This window comes from Antechinus flavipes, chromosome 4 (genome assembly GCF_016432865.1).
Source record: "Antechinus flavipes isolate AdamAnt ecotype Samford, QLD, Australia chromosome 4, AdamAnt_v2, whole genome shotgun sequence".
NCBI lineage: Eukaryota > Metazoa > Chordata > Mammalia > Dasyuromorphia > Dasyuridae > Antechinus > Antechinus flavipes.
The window spans coordinates 115218685-115244310 of NC_067401.1; the positions used below are offsets into that span (position 1 = coordinate 115218685).

The 25626-nt window shown below is 34.9% G+C and overlaps 1 protein-coding gene across 3 annotated transcripts in view; it reads right to left on the reverse strand.

The window, feature by feature from the left end:
* USP32 (ubiquitin specific peptidase 32) overlaps positions 1 to 25626 on the reverse strand; it is a 242267-nt gene that overhangs the window by 173728 nt on the left and 42913 nt on the right. For all 3 annotated transcript variants that reach the window (XM_051994086.1, XM_051994085.1, XM_051994084.1), the window contains exon 2: positions 22883 to 23010. In XM_051994086.1, the coding sequence (XP_051850046.1) occupies positions 22883 to 23010 (128 nt within the window). The remainder of the gene's footprint in view (positions 1 to 22882; positions 23011 to 25626) is intronic.

The window sequence follows — 25626 nt, forward strand, 5'->3', positions numbered from 1 at the left end:
TCTATGCCACTGTATAATGGCCCTTGCTACAGGGTGATAAATATTTGACTTAGCATTAAGGACATTACCTGTATATGATTTCACCAATTCATGGAACTTCAAGGGGGAAAAAAATCCTTCTTACCAATTCAGATAGGCAAATTCTCAACAAATTTATGTCTTAAGAGAGCCACTGAAAACATGAAGAGATTCATTGGCTTGCCCAGACACACCACCTCAATGTGACTTGAGCCCAGATCTTCCTGCCTTGGAGGCCAGTTCTCAATTAATAAAGTCATGGTACATCACAATCAAAGTCAATCTAGTCTAATTAACATAGGATTTCAATTTCTAAATTTAGCACATTGTTTTTATACAATGACCATAACAATTTACTAGTTTACTTGGAACCTGAATCCTGTCATCTGCAAACAGTATAAAATTGTATTGTTTTGTCTTAATTTCTTTCTTTGAAGAATTCACTAAGTATCAGGAAACATCATAAATTGGTATGTATGTATGAATAGAAAAGGGACAGCTTAATAGATGCTATCAAAAGCTCAGCATAAAGTTAGTACAGCAAGGAAATAGTTTACCTGTCAGATCTGTGGAAAAGGGAAGAATTTTTGGCAAAAGAAGAATTAGAGAACATTACGAAATACAAAATGGATAATGCTGATTACATTAAATTAAAAGATTTTTGCACAAACAAAACCAATGCAGCCAAGATTAAAAAGGAAGCAGAAATCTAAGGAATAAATTTTATAGCCAGTGTTTCTAATAAAGGTCTCATTCCTAAAATATATGGAGAACTAACTTAAATTTTAATAGAAGTCATTCCCCAGTTGATTATGGCCAAGGACAATTTCCAGAATAATTTAAAGCCATTCCTAGTCATGTGAATAATGCTCTAAATCACTATTGATTAGAGAAATGTAAATTAAAGAACTCTAAGGTACCACTTCATACCTCTCAGATTGGCTAAGATGACAGGAAAAGATCATAATAAATGCTGGAGAAGATATGAAAAAAATGGGACACTAATGCATTGTTAGTGGAGTTGTGAAATGATTAAACTATTCCAGAGAGCAGTTTGGAACTATGTCCAAAGGGTTATAAAACTGTACATTCCCTTTGATCCAGCAGTCTCACTTTTGGGTCTATATCCCAAAGAGATCATAAAAGAGGACACAAAAATGTTTATAGCATCTCTTTTTTAAGGGCAATGAAATGGAAATTGAGTAGATGTTCATCAGTTAGAGAATGGGCAAATTAATAAATGATGAGCAGGTTGATTTCAGAAAAACAGGGAAAGACTTACATGAGCTGATGATGAATGAAGTGACCAGAATCAGGACAACACTGTGTACTGTATAGCAAGATTATGTGATGATCAAGGCACTTGGGTCTTCTTAAAAATGCTTCAGGCTAATTCCAATACACTTGGGATGGAAAAGATCATTTGCATCCACAGAAAGAACTATGGAGACTAAAAGTGTCGATCGAAGCATAGTATTTTCACTTTTGTTTGTTTGCTTGCTTTTTCTTTCTTGTGATTTTTTATGCTGAATTTTTTTTGTATAATATGACAAATAGAGAAATATGTTTAAAAGAATTATATATGTTTAACTTATATCAGATTGCTTTCTATCTTGGGGAGAGGAGAGAAAAATATGGAGCACAAAATCTTACAAAAATGAATGTTGGGAGCAGCTAGATGGTACAGTAGATAGAATACTGACACTGAAGTCAGGAGGACATGAATTCAAATCTGGCCTCAAACACTTAACATTTACTAGCTATGTGACCCTAGGTAAGTCATTTAACCCTAATTGTCTCACCAAAAAAGAAAAAAAAAAATAAATGAATGTTGAAAATTATCTTTACCTGTATTGGGGGAAATAAAATACTATGGGAGTCGGGGGAGAGACAGTTCCGTAAAACAAAAATGATGTGTAATATCAGAAAAGGATAAAGTTAAAAAGAAAGCCAAAATTCAAGACAAAAGAAAGGAGCTTCTTGTCGCCATCTCAATTTATGGCCTTTCTATTTTGGGATGAATACTAAGTTCTCCATTTTATTTAATATTTAAACTACTGAAAGCCCTCAATATTCATCTGTGGCAAAGAATTACCACATTTATTGTCTAAATTCCAACAAATAAATAATAGTGTAATTGAAAAAAGGTAAAGGCTTATCATTATTTGATCCCACTTCTCTATTTCACTTAGACATAACAATAGTTGGTTTAAAGCAACAGCCAGACACAAATGATAAAAACCAATTTAAATGTTGTCCCTGATGGGCTCTATTCTAATAAGGCAGTGGCATTTGAGTCTTACTGCAATTTCTTGCATGCCAAATATAACCCCAGGGAGGTGAGGGGATAGTGAGAAAAGAGAGAATTGAGAGAAGAGACTTCACACAATATTAATTCAACTTACATAAAATAACATTGTAGTAAAAATGCCATAAACCCTTTGTTGTCTCCATCATTTGGATAATAATGAAGAAAAATTTACTTAGAATCAAAATATTATTAAAGTTCCTCTCCAGACAAAAGTTCCTCTAAGAGAAACTAATTATTTTCCAGCACTATTACTGATTTTTATCAACAATGATTTTACTGGTTAGTTTAAACATATATCAACAATTAATGTGGCCTTCAGAATTCCAAAAAGGAATCAAAATACATTATAATGATGCTTACTATATATTCCTACTAGATTCCCCTAATTTTTCATATCAGTAATAACAAAATTGCTAGATTTAGATTCAGAGAAACTAGATTTGAATTCTATTGCTTTAATTTATTAGCCAGATGCCCTTGGGTGAGTAATTATCCTTCTAGACTTCAGTTTCAAAGTTATAATATAAAAGCCCTGGACTTGATTAAGTCTCTAAAAGTCCCTTTAAATGCTAAATCTATGATAACCAATTTTTTAAAAAATAACTTTTTGTTGACAGAACCCATGCCAGGGTAATTTTTTTACAACATTATCCCTTGCACTGACTTCTGTTCTGACTTTTCCTCCCTCCCTCCCACCCTCTATCCTCTCCCCTAGATAGCAAGCAGTCCTATACATGTTAAATATGTCACAGTATATCCTAGATACAATATATGTGTGCAGTACTTGTTGCATAGGAAGAATTGGATTCAGAAGGTAAAAATAACCCGGGAAGAAAAACAAAAATGCAAACAGTTTACATTCATTTCCCAGTGTTCTTTCTTTGGGTGTAGCTGCTTCTGTCCATCATTGATCAATTGAAACTGAGATCTTAAACTTTTCACTGAAATAAGGTTTCATTTTTTAAAAAAAATGTCGAAGAAATCCATTTCCATCAGAATACATCTTCATACAGTATCGTTGTTGAGGTATATAATGATCTCCTGCTCAATTCACTTAGCATCAGTTCATATAAGTCTCTCCAACCTTCTCTGTATTCATCCTGCTGATTTCTTACAGAACAATAATATTCCATAACATTCATATACCACAATTTATCCAACCATTCTCCAATTGATGGGCATCCATTTATTGTCCAGCTTCTAGCCACTACAAATAGGGCTACCACAAACATTTTGGCACGTACAGATCCATTTCCCTTCTTTAAAATCTCTTTGGGCCCAGTAGTAGCACTGCTGGATCAAAGTGTATACACAGTTTGATAGCTTTTTGAGCATAATTCCAAATTGCTCTCCAGAATGGCTAGATGTATTCACAATTCCACCAATGCATCAGTGTCCCAGTTTTCCCGCATCCCCTCCAACATTCATCATTATTTTTTCTTGTCATCTTAGCCAATCTGACAGGTATGTAGTGGTATCTCAGAGATGTCTTAATTTGCATTTCTCTGATCAATAGTGATTTGGAACACTTTCATGTGAGTGGAAATAGTTTCAATTTCTTCATCTGAAAATTGTCTGTTCATATCCTTTGACCATTTGATGCCCAATTTTTAACCACTTTCTCTTTCCCTAGTCATATCCTAATGTCAAAAATTCTATTTTATGCAATAAATTCCCATTATTCTTTTTTGTGGTAATTTAACAACAAATGAGTGTAGTTAGAAATTCATTTGTTATATGGAATACAGTGTGCAAATTACACACAATCTATACAGAGATCAGCACATGTATATATCACACACACACACACACACACACCCCCCTATGTACAGGCACTCTCAGATTCTGTTCATTCTACTTTTTCCAATCATTTTTCTGTACAAATGAATGTTTCCAGAGAGGATAAAAATAAGTACAGATGAACATCTCTCCCTAAATTTAATCTATACCTAAAATATAAATAAATAAATAAATAGATTCTCTAAGTATTTTAGAAACATCACAGAAATGAGAAACTGTGCTAGGTGCTGCAAATCCTCAACAAATAACCAGATTAAAACATAGTCTTTTCATATCTCAATTTTTATACTTTTTTTTTTTTTTTTTTTTTTTTAGGCAATTGGGGTTAAGTGACTTGCCCAGGGTCACACAGCTAGACAGTGTCTGAGACCAGATTTGAACTCAGGTCCTCCTGACTTCAGGGCTGGTGCTCTATCCACTGCGCCACCTAGCTGCCCCAATTTTTATACTTTTAACAATTTATTGCATTCGGGGGGGAAGGAGGAGAGGACTGAGGCAATTGGGGTTAAGTGACTTGCCCAAGGTCACACAGCTAAGAAGTGTTAAGTGTCTGAGGCCACATTTGAACTCAGGTACTCTTGACTTTAGGGCTGGTGCTCTATCCACTGCGCCAACTAAATAAATGCCCCAATCCATTACATTCTTAAAACTTCATACTAGAAACCAACAGTGGAAAAGTTAAACAACTACATAAAGAATTTTCCAAAAATTCTTCACAAAATTTATTTTGGGGAAATGGATAATTTAGGGATTTATTTTACAGAATTCAAGGTTTGCAGCAGTCAAAAATCACTATCAAATAACCCATTTATTTTTATCTTTTCATTGAAACACTTCTAAATCACTATTTCAACTGATGGTATAAAAAAACTAACAAATCCTTCATTAGTCTCAACCCTAAGCTCTAGGCTCTCATCCAATCAACATTCCCAACAAGATTCATAACAGCCATCTCAAATTCAACTTGTCTGAAAAAGAACTCTATATTCTCTTCCCCTTTCCAAATCCATCTCCTAACCTTCCATGGTACTGTCCAGGGTACCAAAATTTCAGATTTGTAATCTCAATGTTCAACACTATTCTCAATCCACACAAATATTCATTTTCCAAATCTTGTAATTTTTTTTCTTCTATCTCTCCCATTCCATACAGCTAGGATTAGAAAAGTGGTCAATCATATGTTAGGAACACTTTGTCTCTTTTTAAAGAAATATAATCCCTATCATAGGAAGGAAAAAAGAAAGGTGAGTGGAACCAATGTTGTCAGGAAATACCAATAGATAACTAACTTATCATAAACCTTTTTTTGGTAACAAGGTCCTGTAGCATACCATGTCTTGGAATATTCTTTAGGACCTTCCATTGTTTAATTGCTTTTAAGGCTTTAGCTTGACAGCCTTCCTAGGATGAGCAGAACTAAGAAAAAAAAAGTGAGAAAGATAAAAAACAAAAAAACAAAAACACCCACTACCATGACTAGCAACAACAAAATAAAACCATAGCCACCACATCTTTCCTCTATAAACCTACAGGCCAAGAGCAAAAATTGTGGAGAACAAAAGTCAGGTTTCCTAGACTTTTCTTCTCCCTTCAAGAGAACCAAGTCTAAAGAAATAACATTATGGTCCATGTGGTAGGTGGTGCCAAATCCTTATAGTTCGTGGTGGCCTTTCTAATACAAGATGGCGCCTATGATCAAATGACACTTCTAGTGAATATTTCTTCTCTGAAGAAATTGGGATAATGTGAAGAACTCAGAAGAAGGAATGATAATATAAAAGCTTGGCTTCCTTATAAGAAATTTCCCTCACTTTCATCAAGTAACTCAGAATTACTACTAAGTCTACAAGTTAGCTAAAGAATCCATAATTCATGGCTCTACAAGTCAGGAATGCTTTTTCAAGTAAATACACACCCACTAGAGTACTACTATAAGAGTTTTACCTCCATTCATGCTATATTAGAAAGCAAGATACTTTGAAACAAACCAGCTCTTGATCTCCAAAGCCCTTTTTGGGAAAAAGTTATCTGAACCAAGAAGAAAGGAAGTCTATGTGCTGCTTCTATGACAACTGAGAGGACAAGAACTTTGAAGTCAAGACAGTACTGCATTGGAAAAGGAGTAAGAATGAACCAAAAAGTCAGCTGGATTGATTTTCAAATACAGCTTATGCTTTTTAAAGGGGTATAAGGATATTCAGAGAAGACTAGCACCTCTGCTGTGAGAGTTGCTGAGCCAACTTCTCAGGGCTGCTTTTCACCTTTGTTGCCCCCTGCTATGGAGCTCTCACCTGGGGCTTCAAGAAATAGACACACACAGGCAAACTGGGCTGACTAACCCAGTTTGAGGGTAAGTAAAAGACCTCAAACTTCTCATTACTGAGTTAGGAGGTATCCATCTCAAGCATGTAAAGATTTCCCTAGAAGAATAGATAGATATATACAATTTATTTGAATAGGTCATGAAGGAGGCAGAAGCAGACTGTAGAAAACTTAGAGCTTGATTAGACATTAAAGACCACAAGGTCATCCCCTGCATTCTAAGCCATCAACACCTGTCTTGACATTGGACTCCAATAACTATGGGAGACAGAGGCCAGCCAATAGCTTTGCACTACTCTGCCTGATAAACCCAATTTATGCATGAGTAAAAAGTTCATTTTAGTATTTTTAACTACCTTAAAATCCTGTGGTGACAAGTAACAAAGCAATGGATACAAATACACTGAGTGTAGTCTTCACATTCCTAATAAATAAATAGATAGCCCAGGGAGAGAATTATCTTCTCATGCAACTAAAGCAGTAGTGGATTTGACAGATCCTTGAGTATCTATGCCGCTTTTTAAAGGATTGCACTGCTAATCTCTTGAAGAAGGGTTTAGAAAAGGTGCCCTAAAAATTGTCTGGTTCTCCTGATTTAACTCTACTTTGGCCTGTTTAACACAGCAGGCATGGCTTATATCCCAAAGAAATACTAAAGAAGGGAAAGGGACCTGTATGTGCCAAAATGTTTGTAGCAGCCCTGTTTGTAGTGGCTAGAAACTGGAAATGAATGGATGCCCATCAATTGGAGAATGGCTGGGTAAATTGTGGTATATGAATGTTATGGAATATTATTGTTCTGTAAGAAATGACCAGCAGGATGAATACAGAGAGGCTTGGAGAGACCTACATGAACTGATGCTAAGTGAAATGAGCAGAACCAGGAGATCATTATACACTTCGACAACGATATTGTATGAGGACATATTTTGATGGAAGTGGATTTCTTTGACAAAGAGACCTGAGTTTCAATTGATAAATGACGGACAAAAGCAGCTACACCCAAAGAAAGAACACTGGGAAACGAATGTGAACTATCTGCATTTTTGTTTTTCTTCCCGGATTATTTATACCTTCTGAATCCAATTCTCCCTACGCAACAAGAGAACTGTTCGGTTCTGCAAACATATATTGTATCTAGGATATACTGCAACATATCCAACATATAAAGGACTGCTTGCCATCTGGGGGAGGGGGTGGAGGGAGGGAGGGGAAAAAAATCGGAACAGAAATGAGTGTCAATATAATGTAATTATTAAATAAAAAATTAAAAAAAACAAAAAAAAAAAAAAAAAAAAAAAAAAAAAAAAGAAAGTGTAAGCAAAAGAGATAGACAAGATATGAGTGACAAAGGCAATGTGTGATACAGAGTGCTAGACTGATCAAAGACTTATCCTTTCAAACTAAACATTCACATTCAATAAAAGCAGTAGCCTCAAGTCAAGATGACCACAAGAAGACTTATTGTCAACAGGTGACAGTACTTTTCTCTTCAAGATCAGTTTGTTGCTAACTTGGAGGGAAAACTTAGCTAGCACATGGTTGGCAACAGTGGAGCAGAGAAACAGTAGGCAGCTTTCAGAGATCTGGTGTACAACAATGCATTTATTCTTCTGGAACAGAACACTAACAAATATCAAGACTGGTTTGAAGAAAATAATGGGAAAATTCAAAAATTGTTAAAGAAAAAGTAAAAACTCTACAAAATTACTAGCATGATAGTTCATCTGTCTAATAAAGTACTGTTTTACTCCATCCAAAGTGCAAGAACTTACAGGATTTTGGCTCAATAAGAAGGCAGATGGAATACAGTTTCACACTAATAGCAACAGCAACAATTTAGGCATTGTTAATGATGCCCTGAAGGATCTTTGTGGGCCAAAGACCTTTAATGTAGCTCAATTATTCAGCGCTAATGAAGGTAACATTGATCAATGATAAGAATATGATCCTGGAGAGATGGGCAGAACACTTTCGTAATATTCTCAACCACTGCTAAAGGCATTTAACTAAATAGTTCAAATTGAAGTCAATCCTCTTCTAGCCAAACTACCAATCTCTTGGTTTTGAATGCCATTCAGCTCCTCTAGTATGGCCAAGTAAGTCGTGCTGATTCTATTCCAGCCAAGATTTACAAGACAAGGGGTCCACTGCTCATACAAAAGCTGACTGAAATTTTCCAAATTATACAGCAAGAGAAGATCATCCCCCAGGAACTCAAGGATGTCTCTGTTTTCCAATAGGCTATCCTGTGACAATCACAGTATGGTCTTCACTGCTGATAAGATTCTTGTTAGAGTCCTGGAGCTTCTTTCATCTAGAAAATAGCTATCTATCCAAGAGCCAGTGTAGTTTCAGAAAGGGTCGACAAATAGTCAATAAAGGTATTTGCTGCCTGACAACGCCAAGAGCAGGACAGAGGTTCGTATATAATGTTTGTAGCTCTAATCAAGGCCTTTGATACTATCAGTCTTAAGGAGGGCTTGTGGAAGATCATAGCAAAATCTGATTGCTCAGAGAAGCTCATCCTTATTGTACACCAGATGCATGACAGCATGCTAGTCTGCATAATAGACAATGCTCTTGTATTTTCTCAATCACCAACAGAATGAAGCTGGGCTGTGTGCCTCCTCCCATACTTTTGAGCATGATGTTTTCAGCAACACTATGAGACAACTTCAACAAGGACAAAAATGGTATCAAGGTCAGCTACCATAGAGAATAAATTATTTAATTTATTAACAAAGTAGATGACAGTTAGTATGGGCCTTTTTGTGTGCAGATGACTGTGCACTTAATGGAACTTCTGAGGCTGAGATGCAACAGAGCATTGATGGATTCTCTGCCACTTGTGATAATTTTGACCTGACAATTAACAAGAAAACAGCTTCTCCACCAGCCAGCACTAGAGCACCCATACATGGAAATATCAGTTACAGTAAATAAAGAAATTCTGAATGGATGGATAAGTTCATTTCTCTTGGCAGTATACCTTCCAGGGACATACGTAGAAATGATGAAGTTGATGCATGCAGGACATGGTTGGATGTAGAAAATGCCATCTACATCAAGAGAGAGAATTATGGAAACTGAATGTGGATCAAAGCATCGTATTGTCACCTTGTTTGGGTTTGCTTGCTTGCTTGTTTTTTCTTTCTCTTAGTTTTTTTCTTTTTGATCAGATTTTTCTTGCACAATATGACAAATACGGAAATATATTTTAAAAGTTTATACATGTATATCATATCAGAGTGCTTGCTGTCTTAGGAAGGTGGGGAAAAAGAGGAAAGAGGAAAAAGAGGAAGGAAGGGAGAGACAGAAGAGAGAGAATTTGGAACACAAAACCTTAAAAAATCAATATCTTTACATGTATTTGAAAAAATAAAATAGTACAGAAAGTGAAAAAATAAACCAAAATTAAAATTTAAACTAAAGACAACCTTAGATAAATAATTTACATTTGCAGATATGAAACATAAATACTTTCTCCATATTGTCCCTTGTAATTAGTCTTTGATGTTTAACTTACTCTCTTCGAAGTTTTATCTCAATTTTTCTATTACTTTCAAGTCTTTTTGCAACAAAATCCTGAAAGTATTGCAATTCACTGAGTATCTATTTTTTTTTTTTCTGAGGCAATTAGGATTAAGTGATTTGCCCAGGGTCACACAGCTAGGAACTATTAAGTGTCTAAGGCCAGATTTCAACTCAGGTCCTCCTGACTTGAGAGCTGATTTTCTATTTACTGTGCCACCTAGCTACCCTATATCTAATTTTTTTTTAATGTTGAGGATTATGCTTTAACTTTGCTTAGTGTAATATTTTCAGTCATATAACCCCAGTTCTTTTGCTACTCAATATAGTGTTCTAAGACCTGCTGTCTTTAAAAGAAGCTGCTACTAGGTCTTGTGTGATTCTAATTATGCCACCACCCTATTTGAACTGTTTTTCTTATTGCTCATAATATTTTCTCCTTTAATTGAGAATTTGGGAATTTAATTATAATGTTCCTGTAGGTTTTCCTTATAAAATCTCTTTTAGGTGGCAACGATAAGATTTTTTTTTTCGATTTCTACTTTCCCCTCTTGTTGTAACACTTCAGGACAATTTTCTTTTTATTATTTCTTATATTAATGCATCAAGATTTTTTTTTAATTGCAGCTTTCAGATAATCCATCTATTGCTATTGATTTGTTTTTCAGATCAGTTTTTTTTCTTAGGAAATTTCTTTTATTTTTCATTCTTTATATTTTGTTTTATTATTTCTTGGTCTTTTATAACTTCATTGGTTTCCCAATTTAAAATTTTCAGGGAGTCACAATTTTCCTTAAGATTCTGGATCTCCATTATACGCTTCGACAACGATATTGTATGAGGACATATTTTGATGGAAGTGGATTTCTTTGACAAAGAGACCTAACTGAGTTTCAATTGATAAATGACGGACAAAAGCAGCTACACCCAAAGAAAGAACACTGGGAAACGAATGTGAACTATCTGCATTTTTGTTTTTCTTCCCGGGTTATTTATACCTTCTGAATCCAATTCTCCCTATGCAACAAGAGAACTGTTCGGTTCTGCAAACATATATTGTATCTAGGATATACTGCAACATATCAAACATATAAAGGACTGCTTGCCATCTAGGGGAGGGGGTGGAGGGAGGGAGGGGAAAAAAAATTGGAACAGAAATGAGTGCAAAGGATAATGTTGTTAAAAAAAAAAAAAAATTACCCTGGCATGGATTCTGTCAATATAAAGTAATTATTAAATAAAAATTAAAAAAAAAAAGATTCTGGATCTCCTTTTCTAGTTGGATGAATTTCTTTTCATAATCTTTTCCTTGTTGTTGTTGTTTTTTTTTTTAACTTTTCCTCAATCTCTCTCATTTGATTTTTAAAATCAAATTTTATTCTTCTTCTATGAAGTCTGGACAGGTGACCACTTGACATTACTTTTTTGGGGTAAAAGAATATTGTTTTGTTTTATTTTGTTTGCTTCAGTATTCTCCTCTGAAACCAAATCGGGCCTTTTATATTCCCACAGTATCTTTCTATGATTAGGTTCATTCTCTTTTGCCTGATTTATAGCAGCTTGTTAGTGTAATCACATTAGTCTTGGGGTATAGGAGGTGGTACCTCTGGTCTAAGGTTCTCCTTCAGTTCTCCCCTCTGGCCTAAAACCTAAACCAAGAACTCTATTCTTCTATAAGTGCTCACAGCCTACAGCATCTAGTCCTATTTCTTCTGCAATTGGATAGAGAAGTGGAAGGGGAGGTTGGGGTGGAGGAAGGGAGTAGAAAGATGGAGGAGACTACTGAGGGAGTAAAGTCCCTCTTGCCCAGGGATGAATAAAATCATTAGTTAACCAAGTAAAGTAGTATTCTTCAGTATGCTGGTCCTTTTATGTGAAGGTCCACAGTACAAGGAGGCAAGGTTACAGGGTATGAAATGGAGGTCTCAATCTCCTATGTGGGAAAGGTACTTAGGAGGAACCTAGGCAAGCATGACTTTTAAAGTACAATTTCAACATATCAACAGAAGTCTTCTGTGTTCTACTCAACTTGTTAAAGGGATCAACTTGAGGGAGAATTCTGGGAAGGTGGCAGAGTAGATCAGTAAATTTCAAGCTCCCAGATTCCTCCCATAAACAGAACAAATTTGTGACTCAGGGTGAACACAGACTGGTGAAAAATCAAGAACTGGAATGGACCAGAAGTCCTTCTGGGCAACCCAAGGTGATGGGAAGAAAGATCCCAGGCTGGGGATTAACCAGTACCTCTGCAGAAACAGCAAGTGGAGAACCCTGAAGCTAGCGGGGTTTGGCTGGAGCCTCAGCAAGAACCACAGAAACTTTCACCTCCCAGACTGCATGAAGGGGTGGGGATCTTAGTCCTGGAAGACTGAGAAAATCTCAGTTAATTAGGAACATCTTGTCTTCATGCTGCAGAAAAGGAGCCCTGGACAAAAAAGAACCAGCATACCTGATAAGTGCAGAGTCAGTGGGGCAGGATGCTGTTGACTGCAGGCACTTGCAAGAAGTTACAGCTTTTGGTTAAGGATTCAGATCAGAGGGAAGAGCTGAAGTGAAGATAGAGGCACTTTCTCCCATCTCACAATTAGAGGTGCTTACACTAATACTTCTCATTTAAGGAAGCAAAGAAAAGATGGACACTCATATTCGAATATACATTTCTGTATTACATATTCTTTTTGAATTTATTTTTATATATTTTGAATCCTCCCTGATGTTCTACTAGATACATAACAATGTACTATTTTGTTTTTTCTGTTTTGCTTTTTTCTATTGTTTTTTAAAATAAAAAATAAAGTTTAAAAAATTAAATAAAGGGATCAACTTACATCATGCAACTCATTAGAAAATAACTCTAAACAATCTTTTGCCATCCATTCAGAAACAACTAGTACCCAGAAAGAAGATGACCCCTTCTTTTAAAAGGAAAGATAAGAAGTCTCTCTGGAGAATTTGGCACTCCAGAAGCCTAAGTCACTTAATCATGGCAATTTTTTGGTGCCTGCCAAAGGCTGAACCTGCTAAAGGTTCCTATAACTTTAAGGCAGACTTCACATATAATGGTTCTCCAGAATAGTTAGATTAGTTTACAACTCAGTCAACAATACATTAATGTCCTAATTTTCCTACACCCTCACGAAAATTGATAATTTTTTCTATTTTTCCATATTAGCCAGTGATACCTAAGAGTTGTTTTAATTTGCATCTTTCTAATCAAAAGTAATTTAGAATACTTCAGTATTCTTTTAAAAGTCTGAAAAACAGGATATACTTCCTCATGAATATTTTTTCAGTTAAAATAATTTAGTTTAAAGGTTTGTTTTTAACCAAAAGTTGTATAATTGTATTTCATCTGATCTTATTTGAGCATAGTCAGTGCAGTGTCCAACACAACTGTATTACAATATGTCATTTTCATTACAAAAATTTCTCAGCTCTATTAAATATTTCTGTTAGATTGACACTGCTACAATTAATAAGCATCTGCCTCCTTAAATTTAAATAAAATGAGCATAAGGAATATAAATATAAAAAAGGCAGCCCCTGACCTCAAAGAATTTACAATCTAATAGGAAAAGACCAAACAGAAGGGAGCTAGAGTGGTAGGGGAGTTCTCGGTATGGAGGCATGATTCAGCAAAGCCTGTATTTTTGGATTTTACATCTGAACCTGGATGCACGACTTAGCTACCCCTATCATACTGTTTTCTTTCTTTCTTTTTTTTTTTTAATTATTAAAACTTTTTGTTGACAGTACATATACATGGGTAATTTTTTACAACATTATCCCCTGTATTCACTTCAGTCCCTCCCTCCACTCCCCCCCCCCCACAGATGGCAAGCAATCTTATACATGTAAAATGTTTTAGTATATTCTAGATATAATATATGTGTGCAGAACCAAACAATTCTCTTGTTGCACAGGGAGAACTGGATTCAGAAGGTAAAAATAACCTGAGAAGACAAAGAAAAATGTAAACCGTTCACACTCATTTCCCAGTGTTCCTTCTCTGGCTGTAGCTGATTCTGTCCATTATTAATCAATTAGAACTGAATTAGATCTTCTCTTTGTTGAAGATATTCATTTCCATCAGAATACATCCTCATACAGTATTGTTGTAGAAGTGTATAATGATCTCCTGGTTCTGCTCATTTCACTCAGCATCAGTTCATGTAAGTCTTTCCAAGACTCTCTGTATTCATCCTGCTGGTCATTTCATTTTTTTCCCCCCATAATTATAACTTTTTATTGACAGAACCCATGCCTGGGTAGTTTTTTATAACATTATCCCTTGAACTCACTTCTGTTCCGCTTTTTCCCTTCTCTCCCTCCACCCCCTCCCCCAGATGGCAAGCAGTCCTATACCTCCAGATGGCAAGCTGTCCTATACATGTTAAATATGTCACAGTATATCCTAGATACAATATGTGTGTGCAGAACAGAACAGTTCTCTTGTTGAACAGGAAGAATTGGATTCAGAAGGTAAAAATAACACAGGAAGAAAAACAAAAATGCAAACAGTTTACATTCATTTCCCAGTGTTCTTTCTTTGGATGTAGCTGCTTCCATCCATCATTGATCAACTGAAACTGAGTTAGATCTCTTTGTCGAAGAAATCAATTTCTATCAGAATACATCTTCATACAGTATCGTTGTTGAAGTATATAATGATCTCCTGCTCATTTTACTTAACATCAGTTCATATAAGTCTCTCCAAACGTCTCTATATTTATCCTGCTGGTCGTTTCTTACAGAACAATAATATTCCATTAACATTCATATACCACAATTTATCCAACCATTCTCCAATTGATGGGCATCCATTCATTTTCCAGTTTCTAGAAACTACAAACAGGGCTGCCACAAACATTTTGGCACATACAGCCCCCTTTCCCTTCTTTAGTATCTCTTTGGGATATAAGCCCAGTGGTAACGCTGCTGGATCAAAGGGTATGCACAGATTGATAACCCTTTGGGCATAATTCCAGATTGCCCTCCAGAATGGTTGGATTCATTCACAACTCCACCAACAATGCATCATGTCCTAGTTTTCCCACATTCCCTCCAACATTCATCATTATCTTTTCCTGTCATCTTAGAATTTGACAGGTATGTAGTGGTATCTCAGACATGTCTTAATTTGCATTTCTCTGATCAATAGTGATTTGGAACACTCTTTCATATGAGTGGAAATAGTTTCAATTTCATCATCTGAAAATTGTCTATTCATATCCTTTTACCATTTATCAACTGGAGAATGGCTTGATTTCTTATAGAGTCAATTGTCTATATATTTTGGAAATGAGGCCTTTATCAGAACCTTTAACTGTAAAAATGTTTTCCCAGTTTGTTGCTTCCCTTCTAATCTTGTTTACATTAGTTTTGTTTGTACAAAGGCTTTTTAATTTGATATAATCAAAATTTTCTATTTTGTGATCAATAATGATCTCTAGTTCTTTTTTGGTCACAAATTCCTTCCTCCACAAGTCTGAGAGGTAAACTATCCTATGTTCCTCTAATTTATTTATAATCTCGTTCTTTATGCCTAAATCATGGACCCATTTTGATCTTATCTTGGTATACAGTGTTAAGTGTGGGCCCATGCCTAATTTCTGCCATACTAATTTCCCATTTTCCCAGCAGTTTTTGTCAAATAATGAATTCTTATCCCAAACTTTGGGATAAATTTTGGGTTTGTCAAACACTAGATTGCTATAGTTAGACTATTTTTTTCCTGTGAACTTAACCTATTCCACTGATCAACTAATCTATTTCTTAGCCAATACCAAATGGTATTTTAAAATATAGTTTTAGATCAGGTACAGCTAGGCCATCTTCATTTGATTTTTTTTTTCATTAATTCCTGTGAAATTCTCGACCTTTTGTTCTTCCATATGAATTTTGTTATTTTTTTCTAGGTCATTAAATAGTTTCTTGGGATTCTGATTGGTATAGCACTAAATAAATAGATTAGTTTAGGGAGTATTGTCATCTTTATTATATTCGCTTAGCCTATCCAAGAACATTTAATATTTTTCCAATTATTTAAATCTGACTTTATTTGTGTGGAAAGTGTTTTGTAATTTTGCTGATATAATTCCTGACTTTCCTTTGGTAGACAGATTCCCAAATATTTTATGCTATCGACAGTTATTTTGAATGGAATTTCTCTTTGTATCTCTTGCTGTTGGATTTTGTTATTAATGTATAAAAATGCTGAGGATTTATGTGGATTTATTTTGTATCCTGCAACTTTGCTAAAGTTGTGAATTATTTCTAAAAGCTTTTAAGTAGAATCTCTGAGGTTCTCTAAGTATACCATCATATCATCTGCAAAGAGTGATAATTTGGTTTTCTCATTACCTACTCTAATAAGGAATCTCTTTCTCAATTTATTGCTGAGACTAGCGTTTCTAATACAATATTGAATAATAATGGCGATAGTGGGCAACCTTGTTTCACTCCTGATCTTACTGGGAATGGTTCTAGTTTATATTCATTACATCTGATGGTTTTAAATAGATGCTACTGACTATGTTAAGGAAAAGTCCATTTATTCCTATACGCTCGAGTGTTTTTATTAGGAATAGATGTTGGATTTTATAAAATGCTTTTTCTGCATCTACTGAGATGATCATATGGTTTTTGCTAATTTGGTTATTGATAATAGTCAATTATGGTAATGGTTTTCCTAATGTTGAACCAGTCCTGCATTCCTGGTATAACTCCTACTTGGTCATAGTGTATTATCTCAGGGATGACTTTCTGTAATCTTTTTGCTAATATTTTATTTAAGATTTTAGCATCAATATTCATTAGAGAGATTGGTCTATAATTTTCTTTTTCTGTTTTCAAACTACCTGGTTTAGGTATCAGGACCATGTCTGTGTCATAAAAGGAATTTGGTAGGACTCTTTCATTCCCTATTTTTTCAAATAGTTTATATAGCATTGGAATTAGTTGTTCTTTAAATGTTTGGTAGAATTCACATGTAAATCCATCTGGTCCTGGGGATTTTTTCTTATGGAATTGATTAATAGCTTGTTCTATTTCTTTTTCTAAGATGGTTCTGTTTATCCAATTTACTTCTTCTTCTGTTAATCTGGGCAAGTTATATTTTTGAAGGTATTCTTCCATTTCATTTAAGTTACCGAATTTATTGGCATAAAGCTAGGCAGAGTAATTCCTAATTATTCCTCTAATTTCCTCTTCATTAGTGGCGAGTTTTTCCTTTTCATTTTTAACACTAACAATTTGATTTTCCTCTTTCCTTTTTTTAATCAGATTTACTAAAGATTATCTATTTTGTTGGGTTTTTTTCATAGAACCAACTCTTAGTTTTATTAATTAATTCAATAGTTGTTTTACTTTCAATTTTATTAATCTCTCCTTTTATTTTTAGAATTTCAAGTTTAGTGTTTGACTGGGGGGGTTTAATTTGTTCCTTTTCTAGCATTTTTAGTTGCAAGCCCAATTCATTGACCTTCTCTTTCTCTATTTTATGCAAGTAGGCTTCTAGAGATAGGAAATTTCCCCTTATTACCTCTTTGGCTGCATCCCACACATTTTGGTATGATGTCTCATTATTGTCATTTTCTTGGGTGAAGTTATTAATTATGTCTATGATTTGTTATTTCACCCAATCATTCTTTAGTATGAGATTATTTAGTTTCCAATTATTTTTTGGTCTATTTTCCCCTGGTTTTTTATTGAATGTAATTTTCATTGGGTCATGATCTGAAAAGGATGCATTTACTATTTCTGCCTAACTGCATTTGAGTTTGAGGTTTTTATGTCCTAATATATAGTCGATTTTTGTATAGTTCCATGAACTACTGAGAAAAAAAGTGTACTCCTTTCTGTCACCATTTAGTTTTCTCCAAAGATCTATCATATCTAACTTTTCTAGTATTCTATTTATCTCTTTGATTTCTTTCTTATTTATTTTGTGGTTTGATTTATCTAATTGTGAGAGTGCAAGGTTGAGATCTCCCACTATTCTAGTTTTGCTGTCTATTTCTTCTTACAGCTCTCTTAAATTCTCTTTTAAGAATTAGGTGCTACACCAGTTGGTGCATATATGTTTAATATTGTTTCATTATCTATGCTACGCTTTAGCAAGATATAGTGCCCTTTCTTATCTCTTTTAATTAGGTCAGTTTTTGCTTTTGCTTGATCTGAGATCAGGATGGCTACCCCTGCTTTTTTGACTTTACCTGAAGCACAGTAGGTTCTGCTCCAACCTTTTACTTTTACTCTGTATGTATCATCCTGCTTCAAGTGTGTTTCCTGTAAACAACATATTGTAGGATTCTGGCTTTTAATCCAGTCTACTAACCGCTTCCTCTTTATGGGGGAGTTTACCCCATTCACATTTATGATTAAAATTACCAATTCTGTATTACTTGCCATCTTGTTAACCCCTGTTTATGTTTTTCTCCTTTTCTTTCCCCTTACTCCCTTCCCCAGTATTAAACTTGTGAGCATCACTTGCTTCTCACAGCATTCCCTTTTTAGTATCCCCCCCACTTTAAGAGTCCTCCCCCTATCTTACCCTTTTCCCTCAAAATTTCTGTATTCCCTTCTGCTTAGCTTACTCCTTCGCTTTTCACTTTTCCCCTCCCACTTTTCAATGAGGTGGGAGAAGTTTCACCATAAATCGAATATGTCTAATATTTTTCTCTTTAAGCCAATTCTGATGACAATAAGATATACACTATGTTCATCCCCTCCATTCTTTCTCTCAAAAAATAACAGGTTTCCTTTGCCTCTTCATTAGATGTAGTACTCCCACTTTACCCTTTTCCTGGTACAATTTCCTTTCTACCTTTATTTTCTAGGACAAAGTATACATGTGTTTTTTATATATCTTTAGGGCAGAAATATAGTTCCCAAGATTTGTTTTTACCTTTTTAGGTTTCTCTTGAGTTCTTTATTTGTAAATCAACCTTTTTGTTTAGTTCCGGTTTTTTCATCAGAAATAGATGAAATTCACTTATTTTGTTGAATGTCCATCTTCTTCCCTGGAAAAAAATGCTCATTTTGGCTGGGTAAGTTATTTTTGGCTGCATACCAAGTTCCTTAGCTTTTTGGAATATCAGATTCCAAGCCCTTCGATCCTTTAATGTGGATGCTGCTAGATCCTGAGTAATCCTTATTTGATTTGAATTGATTTTTTCTAGCAGCTTGTAGTATTTTTTCCTTTGTCTGATAGTTCTGGAATTTGGCCCCTATATTTCTTGGGGTTTTGATTTTAGGGTCCCTTTCAATAGATGATTGATGAATTCTTTCAATGTCTATTTTACCCTCTGTTTCTATAATATCTGAGCAGTTCTCTTGGATAATTTCCTGGAAAATAGTGTCCAGGCTCTTTTTTTCATCATATTTTTCAGGAAGTCCAATAATTTTCAGATTATCACTCCTAGATCTCTTTTCCAGATCTGTTGTTTTCCCAAGAAGGTATTTGACATTTTTTTCCATTGTTTCATTTTTTTGGTTTTGTTTGAACTGATTCTTGGTGTCTCCTCGAGTCATTCATTTCCATTTATTCAATTCTGATTTTTAATGAATTATTTTCTTCACTTTTTTTATATCTTTTTCTACTTGTCCAATTGAGTTTTTAAGTGAGATGTTTTATTCTATGGAATTTTTTTCCATTTTGTCAATTTTATTTTTTAGAGAGCTATTTTCTTTTTCCAGTTCACTAATTCTGTTTTTCAAGGATTTGATTTCTTTATCCACTCTTTCTTTAAATGAGTGGGATGACTTATCCAGACTCTCTTGCCAAGCTTCCCTTTCCTTTTCCCATTTTTCTTCTAGCTCTCTTGTGAGAGTCTTTTAAATTTCTTCTATGAGAGTCTTGTGCGCTGAAGACCAGATCATATTCCCCTTTGGGGATTCATCTAGAGACAGTCTGTTTTTAGTTTCCTCAGGATTTAAAGTCTGCTCTCTATCCATATAGAAGCTATCAATAGTTAGAGTCCATTTTAATTTTTTGCTCATTTTGTTAAAGAAGAATAAAACACACACACACACACACACACACACACACACACACAAACACAACACAGTCTGTTTTTTTTGTTTTTTTTTTGGGGGGGGGGAAGGAAGGGGGAGTTGGATGGTATCACCGAGCTTTCTCTACAGACTGCAAGGGTAGCAGTGAGGCACTAGCAAGACAGCAATGGCTGTGCTGCGTCTGCACTCTTGAGATTCTGAGAGCGTGCTGAGTGAGGTGGGTGAGGCCAGGTCCCAAGAGACCCTAGCTTTTCAGGTTATAGTCTTCACCCCTTGTGTTTTTAGCTTCTCTGAATGTCTACTGGCTTGCTGCCAAGGCAAAGTGGCCAATACTGTGATAAAGCTCTTACCGCAGAAAGGCTGAGATCACACCCACCCGCCTCTGGTCTGCTCAGATGTGAGCTGCCTGCCTTACTCTGTCTGCTGTGCTGTCGCTGCCTGCCTTCAGTCTGTGCCTGATCTAACAGTCCCCACCCTCGAGCAAAAACAGACCTTTTCTGGCAAATTTCAAGGATATCTTCTCTTGGCAATTATTTGTGTTTTTCGGTCAAGCATTAATTCCGAGGCTTATCATGAAATAAATTATTCTGAGAGAAAAGACGGAGCTTAAGTAGATGCGTGTGTTCTCTCCGCCATGATGACCAGAAGTCCCTATCATGCTGTTTTCAATAAGAAAATTGTTAGTATCTAAGAAATCATTTGAGGTAAATATTTTTGACATCTGGCACAGCTCTTAAATACTGATTAAGTAGATAATATATTTGACATAGTGTTTTATAAAAGGAATTCACTAATCCCATTATCTTTAATGATCTCTTTAATGACAGGTTATATTTCATTATTAACTTTGTTTTTCCAAGTTTATGATGTTATTTTGAAAGTTACTTTAAGTGAAAACTTGCCAATTATAAACCATCAAGTTAGTAATTTACATGAAGATAGGAAAATGTAAATGTAGTAGAATTCAGAAAGAGATGACTACTGAATTAATCTATCATATCTAGGTTTCAGATTAGTATTCTTCTAGTACTCTTTCTATGTGCAGCAATACCCAGATATAATGAGTCAAGTAAGAGATGGAGGGTTATAAAGGAGAATGTCAATTTCTTTTCTTACTTGAATGTAAACACTTTACAATTCAATTCCATTTAATAAGCTTTTACTAAGTATCTACTATTTTCTAGGCACTGTGCTAGTTAGTGTGTGGTGATAAAATACATCCCCAACCAGTGGGATTCAAAAGTCCCTGTTATCAGAGCTTGAATTTTACTGAAGCAAAAACCTACAATCAATCAATTACTAAAGGAACAAGCATTTATTAAATACCAACTATATATGCCAGGAAATGTGATAGGCCACGAGGATGCAAATATAATAATGAAACAAGGAGCTTACATTTCGGAGAGTCATGATGTACACAAGTACATACACAAGAAAAATAAAACAAAAACAAAGTAGTTAAATATTAGTTAAGGAGAAGGACACTAGCACTTGAGGGCATCAGAAAAAACTTTATATAGAAGAGTTTGAGCTGTAATGTAATCTGTAAAGGAAAGATGAAGGGGAGTATTTTCCAGGCAAGGAAGATGAAGAGTGCAAAGGATAAGTCAGGAGATAAGAGTGCTATGTATAAAGAACAGAGAGAATGTGAAGGAAGAAGAATAACATCTAATGAAGACAGAACTGCAGGATCTCTTTTGATCTGGAATTCCAGCCTTGGTCATTGCTCTAAAGGCTTCAGACTGGAAACTGAACTACAGCTAGGATCTGAACCACCCTTCTGAGGCTTGCTTCTGAATTTTCTCTCCTCCTCAATAAAGCCCATAAGCCTTGTGACTGTGCCTTATCCCAGAGTGCCACATCTAGGCACAGATACTCCATCTTCAATCTACCCTGGACCTATACCCCAGAATTACAAAGTGGGTAATAAAGATGTCAGCTCACACTTATTATCACTTCAAGACCCCAGAAGGGGTTTGAAATGACCTAGTGCAAAGCCTCTCTCTATGCCCTGGAGTACTGTATGCATGTTTATATATATGTATGTACACAGTACATGTGCATGCACGTGTGTATGTATGTATGTATGTGTGCGTGTGTGTGCATGTGTGTGTGTGTGTGTGTGTGTGTGTGTGTGTGTATACTCCTAATCAGTCCTTATCTACAATAACTACAGATCTTTTTGTCAATCTATGCCAACATGATCAAGAAAAAAGAACTTATTATAATGTCTTCTTTTATCTTCCCCATCTAGATTTAGTCAAGTTTCCTCTATATCTGTTTGGAAAGGGGCGGTGGGCCACTGTACATTTCCCTGCTGTTCTGCAAGACCTGATTCTACCTCACAAGTTGAAGTTCAAGGCTGGAGGCTAAGTATAAGTTTCCCACTAATTGACTGATTTTATTATTTTATTGGGTTCTTATTTGACATAATGCCATAATATACAAAAGCATATATAACAACAGATTGCATTTTGTTATATAATTTATACCAATTATTTCTATTAGCAATTACAATTTAAATGATTCCTTACAAATTCTAATGAGTTTACAGAACTAATTGTACTTCTCTATATAGATCTATATAAGATATAGATCCCTGTATCTCAGGGAAACACAAGTCAAGAAAAGAGGAATTATCCAACTATTGTCAGATGGCTGCTAAAAATCAGAGGTCAACAGAAATAGAAAGACTGGACTCTGAGGAGACAATCCACTGTAATATAATAAGAAATCTATATAATCTTTATTGAAAAGGAAAAATAAGGAACAAACAAACCACAAAGGTGAATAAATATGGAAAGAATCAGAAGACACTGGTAGATTTAGAACAAAAAGCAACTTTCTCAAAGGAAAACCTAAATGATTTTTTAAAATTACCTCTGCAACTTTTGGTGGAACGCCATCCCCAAGTACTTCCCTAATGAAGCACTGTTGGCCCATGTAACATGAAAGTCCACAAGTCCTCTTGAAGGCATCTTTCAGTCGCTTCAGCTCTACATCTGTGACTGTAATTTAGAAAGAAAAGACAGATATAAAAACAGAAGGGAAAAAGCATAATCAAAATTTCTAAACTTTTTCAACTAAGTTTTCAATAAGACACATCTATAAACAATTTTTAAAAAGAATATTTTAGGGCATGTTTCCATTTTCTAGATAAGTGAAAGAAGTCTGGGCATAAATTCTTAGAAAAATTTTTACACCGTTCCTAATATGTAAAATATATGTAGAATAACAAAATGTTCAATGTCACTTGTTTAAAACTACTTGTTACATCAAAGTGTTAATTTATTAGGACTGCCAGAAAATAACTACAAGTACAATTTCTGGAAGAGATAGTAAAGAATGTAGGACTATAGCACAAATGATCTAAATCAACAAATAATCCAAATATAATTTATATTTCACATTATACATTTTCTAGCAAATTCAAGTATTTCTCCTGAATTATTGCAATAGCCTCCTGTTTTACATGCCCTATTTCTTCCCAACTAACCAAAACCCTCCCCGATACAATATGACACTACCTTCTTAAGATACACAATGCAAAAACCTTCCACATTTTACGTATACTGTGTAGTCCAATCAAATAAACCTATCTGCCTTCTTACTGTTTCCCACCTACATGACTGTTAATATATCCATACATTTTTCAATGCACTCCTCCTTCTCTAAACATCTAGCTCTTGAAATCCTTTTCATTTTTCAAATTCTAGCTCAGGCACTGACTCTTTCAGGAAGCCTTTCCTGGTTCTCCTCCTCCTCTTCTTCTACAATCCTATCATCACAAGACAGCAGGACCCACATTTAATTTAACTAAGCCATTCAGCCTATAGTATTTTTTAAAGTGTTGGAGAGGCAAAAGACTCTCAATTAATAGCTTTCTTGCCAAATTAGACTCTGATTATGGTAAAGACTTTTAAAGCACATTACTTAATAAGATGTTGGACACATAAGGTTGGAGGGGGAATCTTCATATTAACTATCCCTAATAAGAGCTTGATATTTAAGCTATATATAGGGAACAAAAAGAAATACTTAAGATCAAAATCCATTCCGTAGTAGAAAAGCAAAAATATGAACCAACAGTTCTCAAAAGACATGTGAACTATTAATAATCACATGATAAGTATATTCAAAACAACAATAACAAAAATGCAAATCAAAACAATTGAGGCTTCAACTCACATATAGCAATATGGTAAAAATGAAATAGTCAAGTGAAAGATAAGTACACTAATGCATAGTTAATGGAATGGTGAATTGATCTATTATTTTCTCTCTCCCTCCTTTTTTTTTTTTAAATGAAAGCTTTTTATTTACAAAACATATGCATGGATAATTTTTCAACATTGACCCTTGCAAAACCTTCAGTTCCAAATTTTCCTCTCCTTGCCCCATGCCATCCCCTAGATGGCAGGTGGTCAATACATGTTAAATGATAGAATATATGTTAAATCCAATATGTATACATATTTATACAGTTATCTTACTGTACAAGAAAAATCAGATCAAGAAGGAAAAAAAAAACTGAGAAAGAAAACAAAATGCAAGCAAACAACAAAAGAAAGAGTGAAGATGATATGTTGTGGTCCATAATCAGTTCCCACAGTTCTCTTTCTGCATATACATGGCTCTCTTCATCATTGAACAATTGGAACTGGTTTGAATCATCTCACTGTTGAAGAGAGCCACATATATCAGAATTAAACATAGTATAATCTTGTTGTTGCCATGTACAATAATCTCCTGGTTCTGCTCATTTCACTTAGCATCAGTTCATGTAAGTCTCTCCAGGCCTCTCTGAAATCATCCTGCTTGTCATTTCTTACAGAACAATAATACTCCATAACATTCATATACCACAATTTATTCAATTTATTCTCCAATTGATGAGCATCCACTCAGTTTCCATTTTCTTGCCACAAAGAGGGCTGCCATAAACATTTTTGCACAAGAGGTCCTTTACCCTCCTATAAGATCTCTTGGGATAAAAGTACAGTAGAAACACTGCTGGATCAAAGGATATGCAGTTTGATAATTTTTTGAACATAGTCCCAAATTACTCTCCAGAATGGTTGGATCTATCCACAGTTCCACCAACAATGTATCAGTGTCCCAGTTTCCCATCCTCTCCAATATTAGTCATTATCTTTTCTGGTCATCTTAGCCAATCTGAGAGGTATATGGTGGTATTTCAGAATAGTCTTAATTTGCATTTTTCTGATCAATAGTAATTTGGAGCACCTTTTCATATGACTAGAAATAGTTTCGATTTCTTCATCTGAAAATTGTCTGTTCATATCCTCTGACCACTTTTTAATTGGAGAATGGCTTTATTTCTTATAAATTTGAGTCAATTCTCTATGTATTTGAGAAAAGAGGCTTTTATCTGAACCTTTGAATGTGAAAATGTTTTATCAGTTTATTGCTTCCCTTCTAATTTTGTCTACATTAGCTTTGTTTGTACAAAAACTTTAACTTAATATAATAAAAGTTACCTACTTTGTGATTAATAATGACCTCTAGTTCTTCTTTGGTCACAAATTTCTTCCTTCTCCACGGTCTGACAGGTAAACCATTCTATGTTCTTCTAATTTGTTTATAATATCATTCTTTAAGTC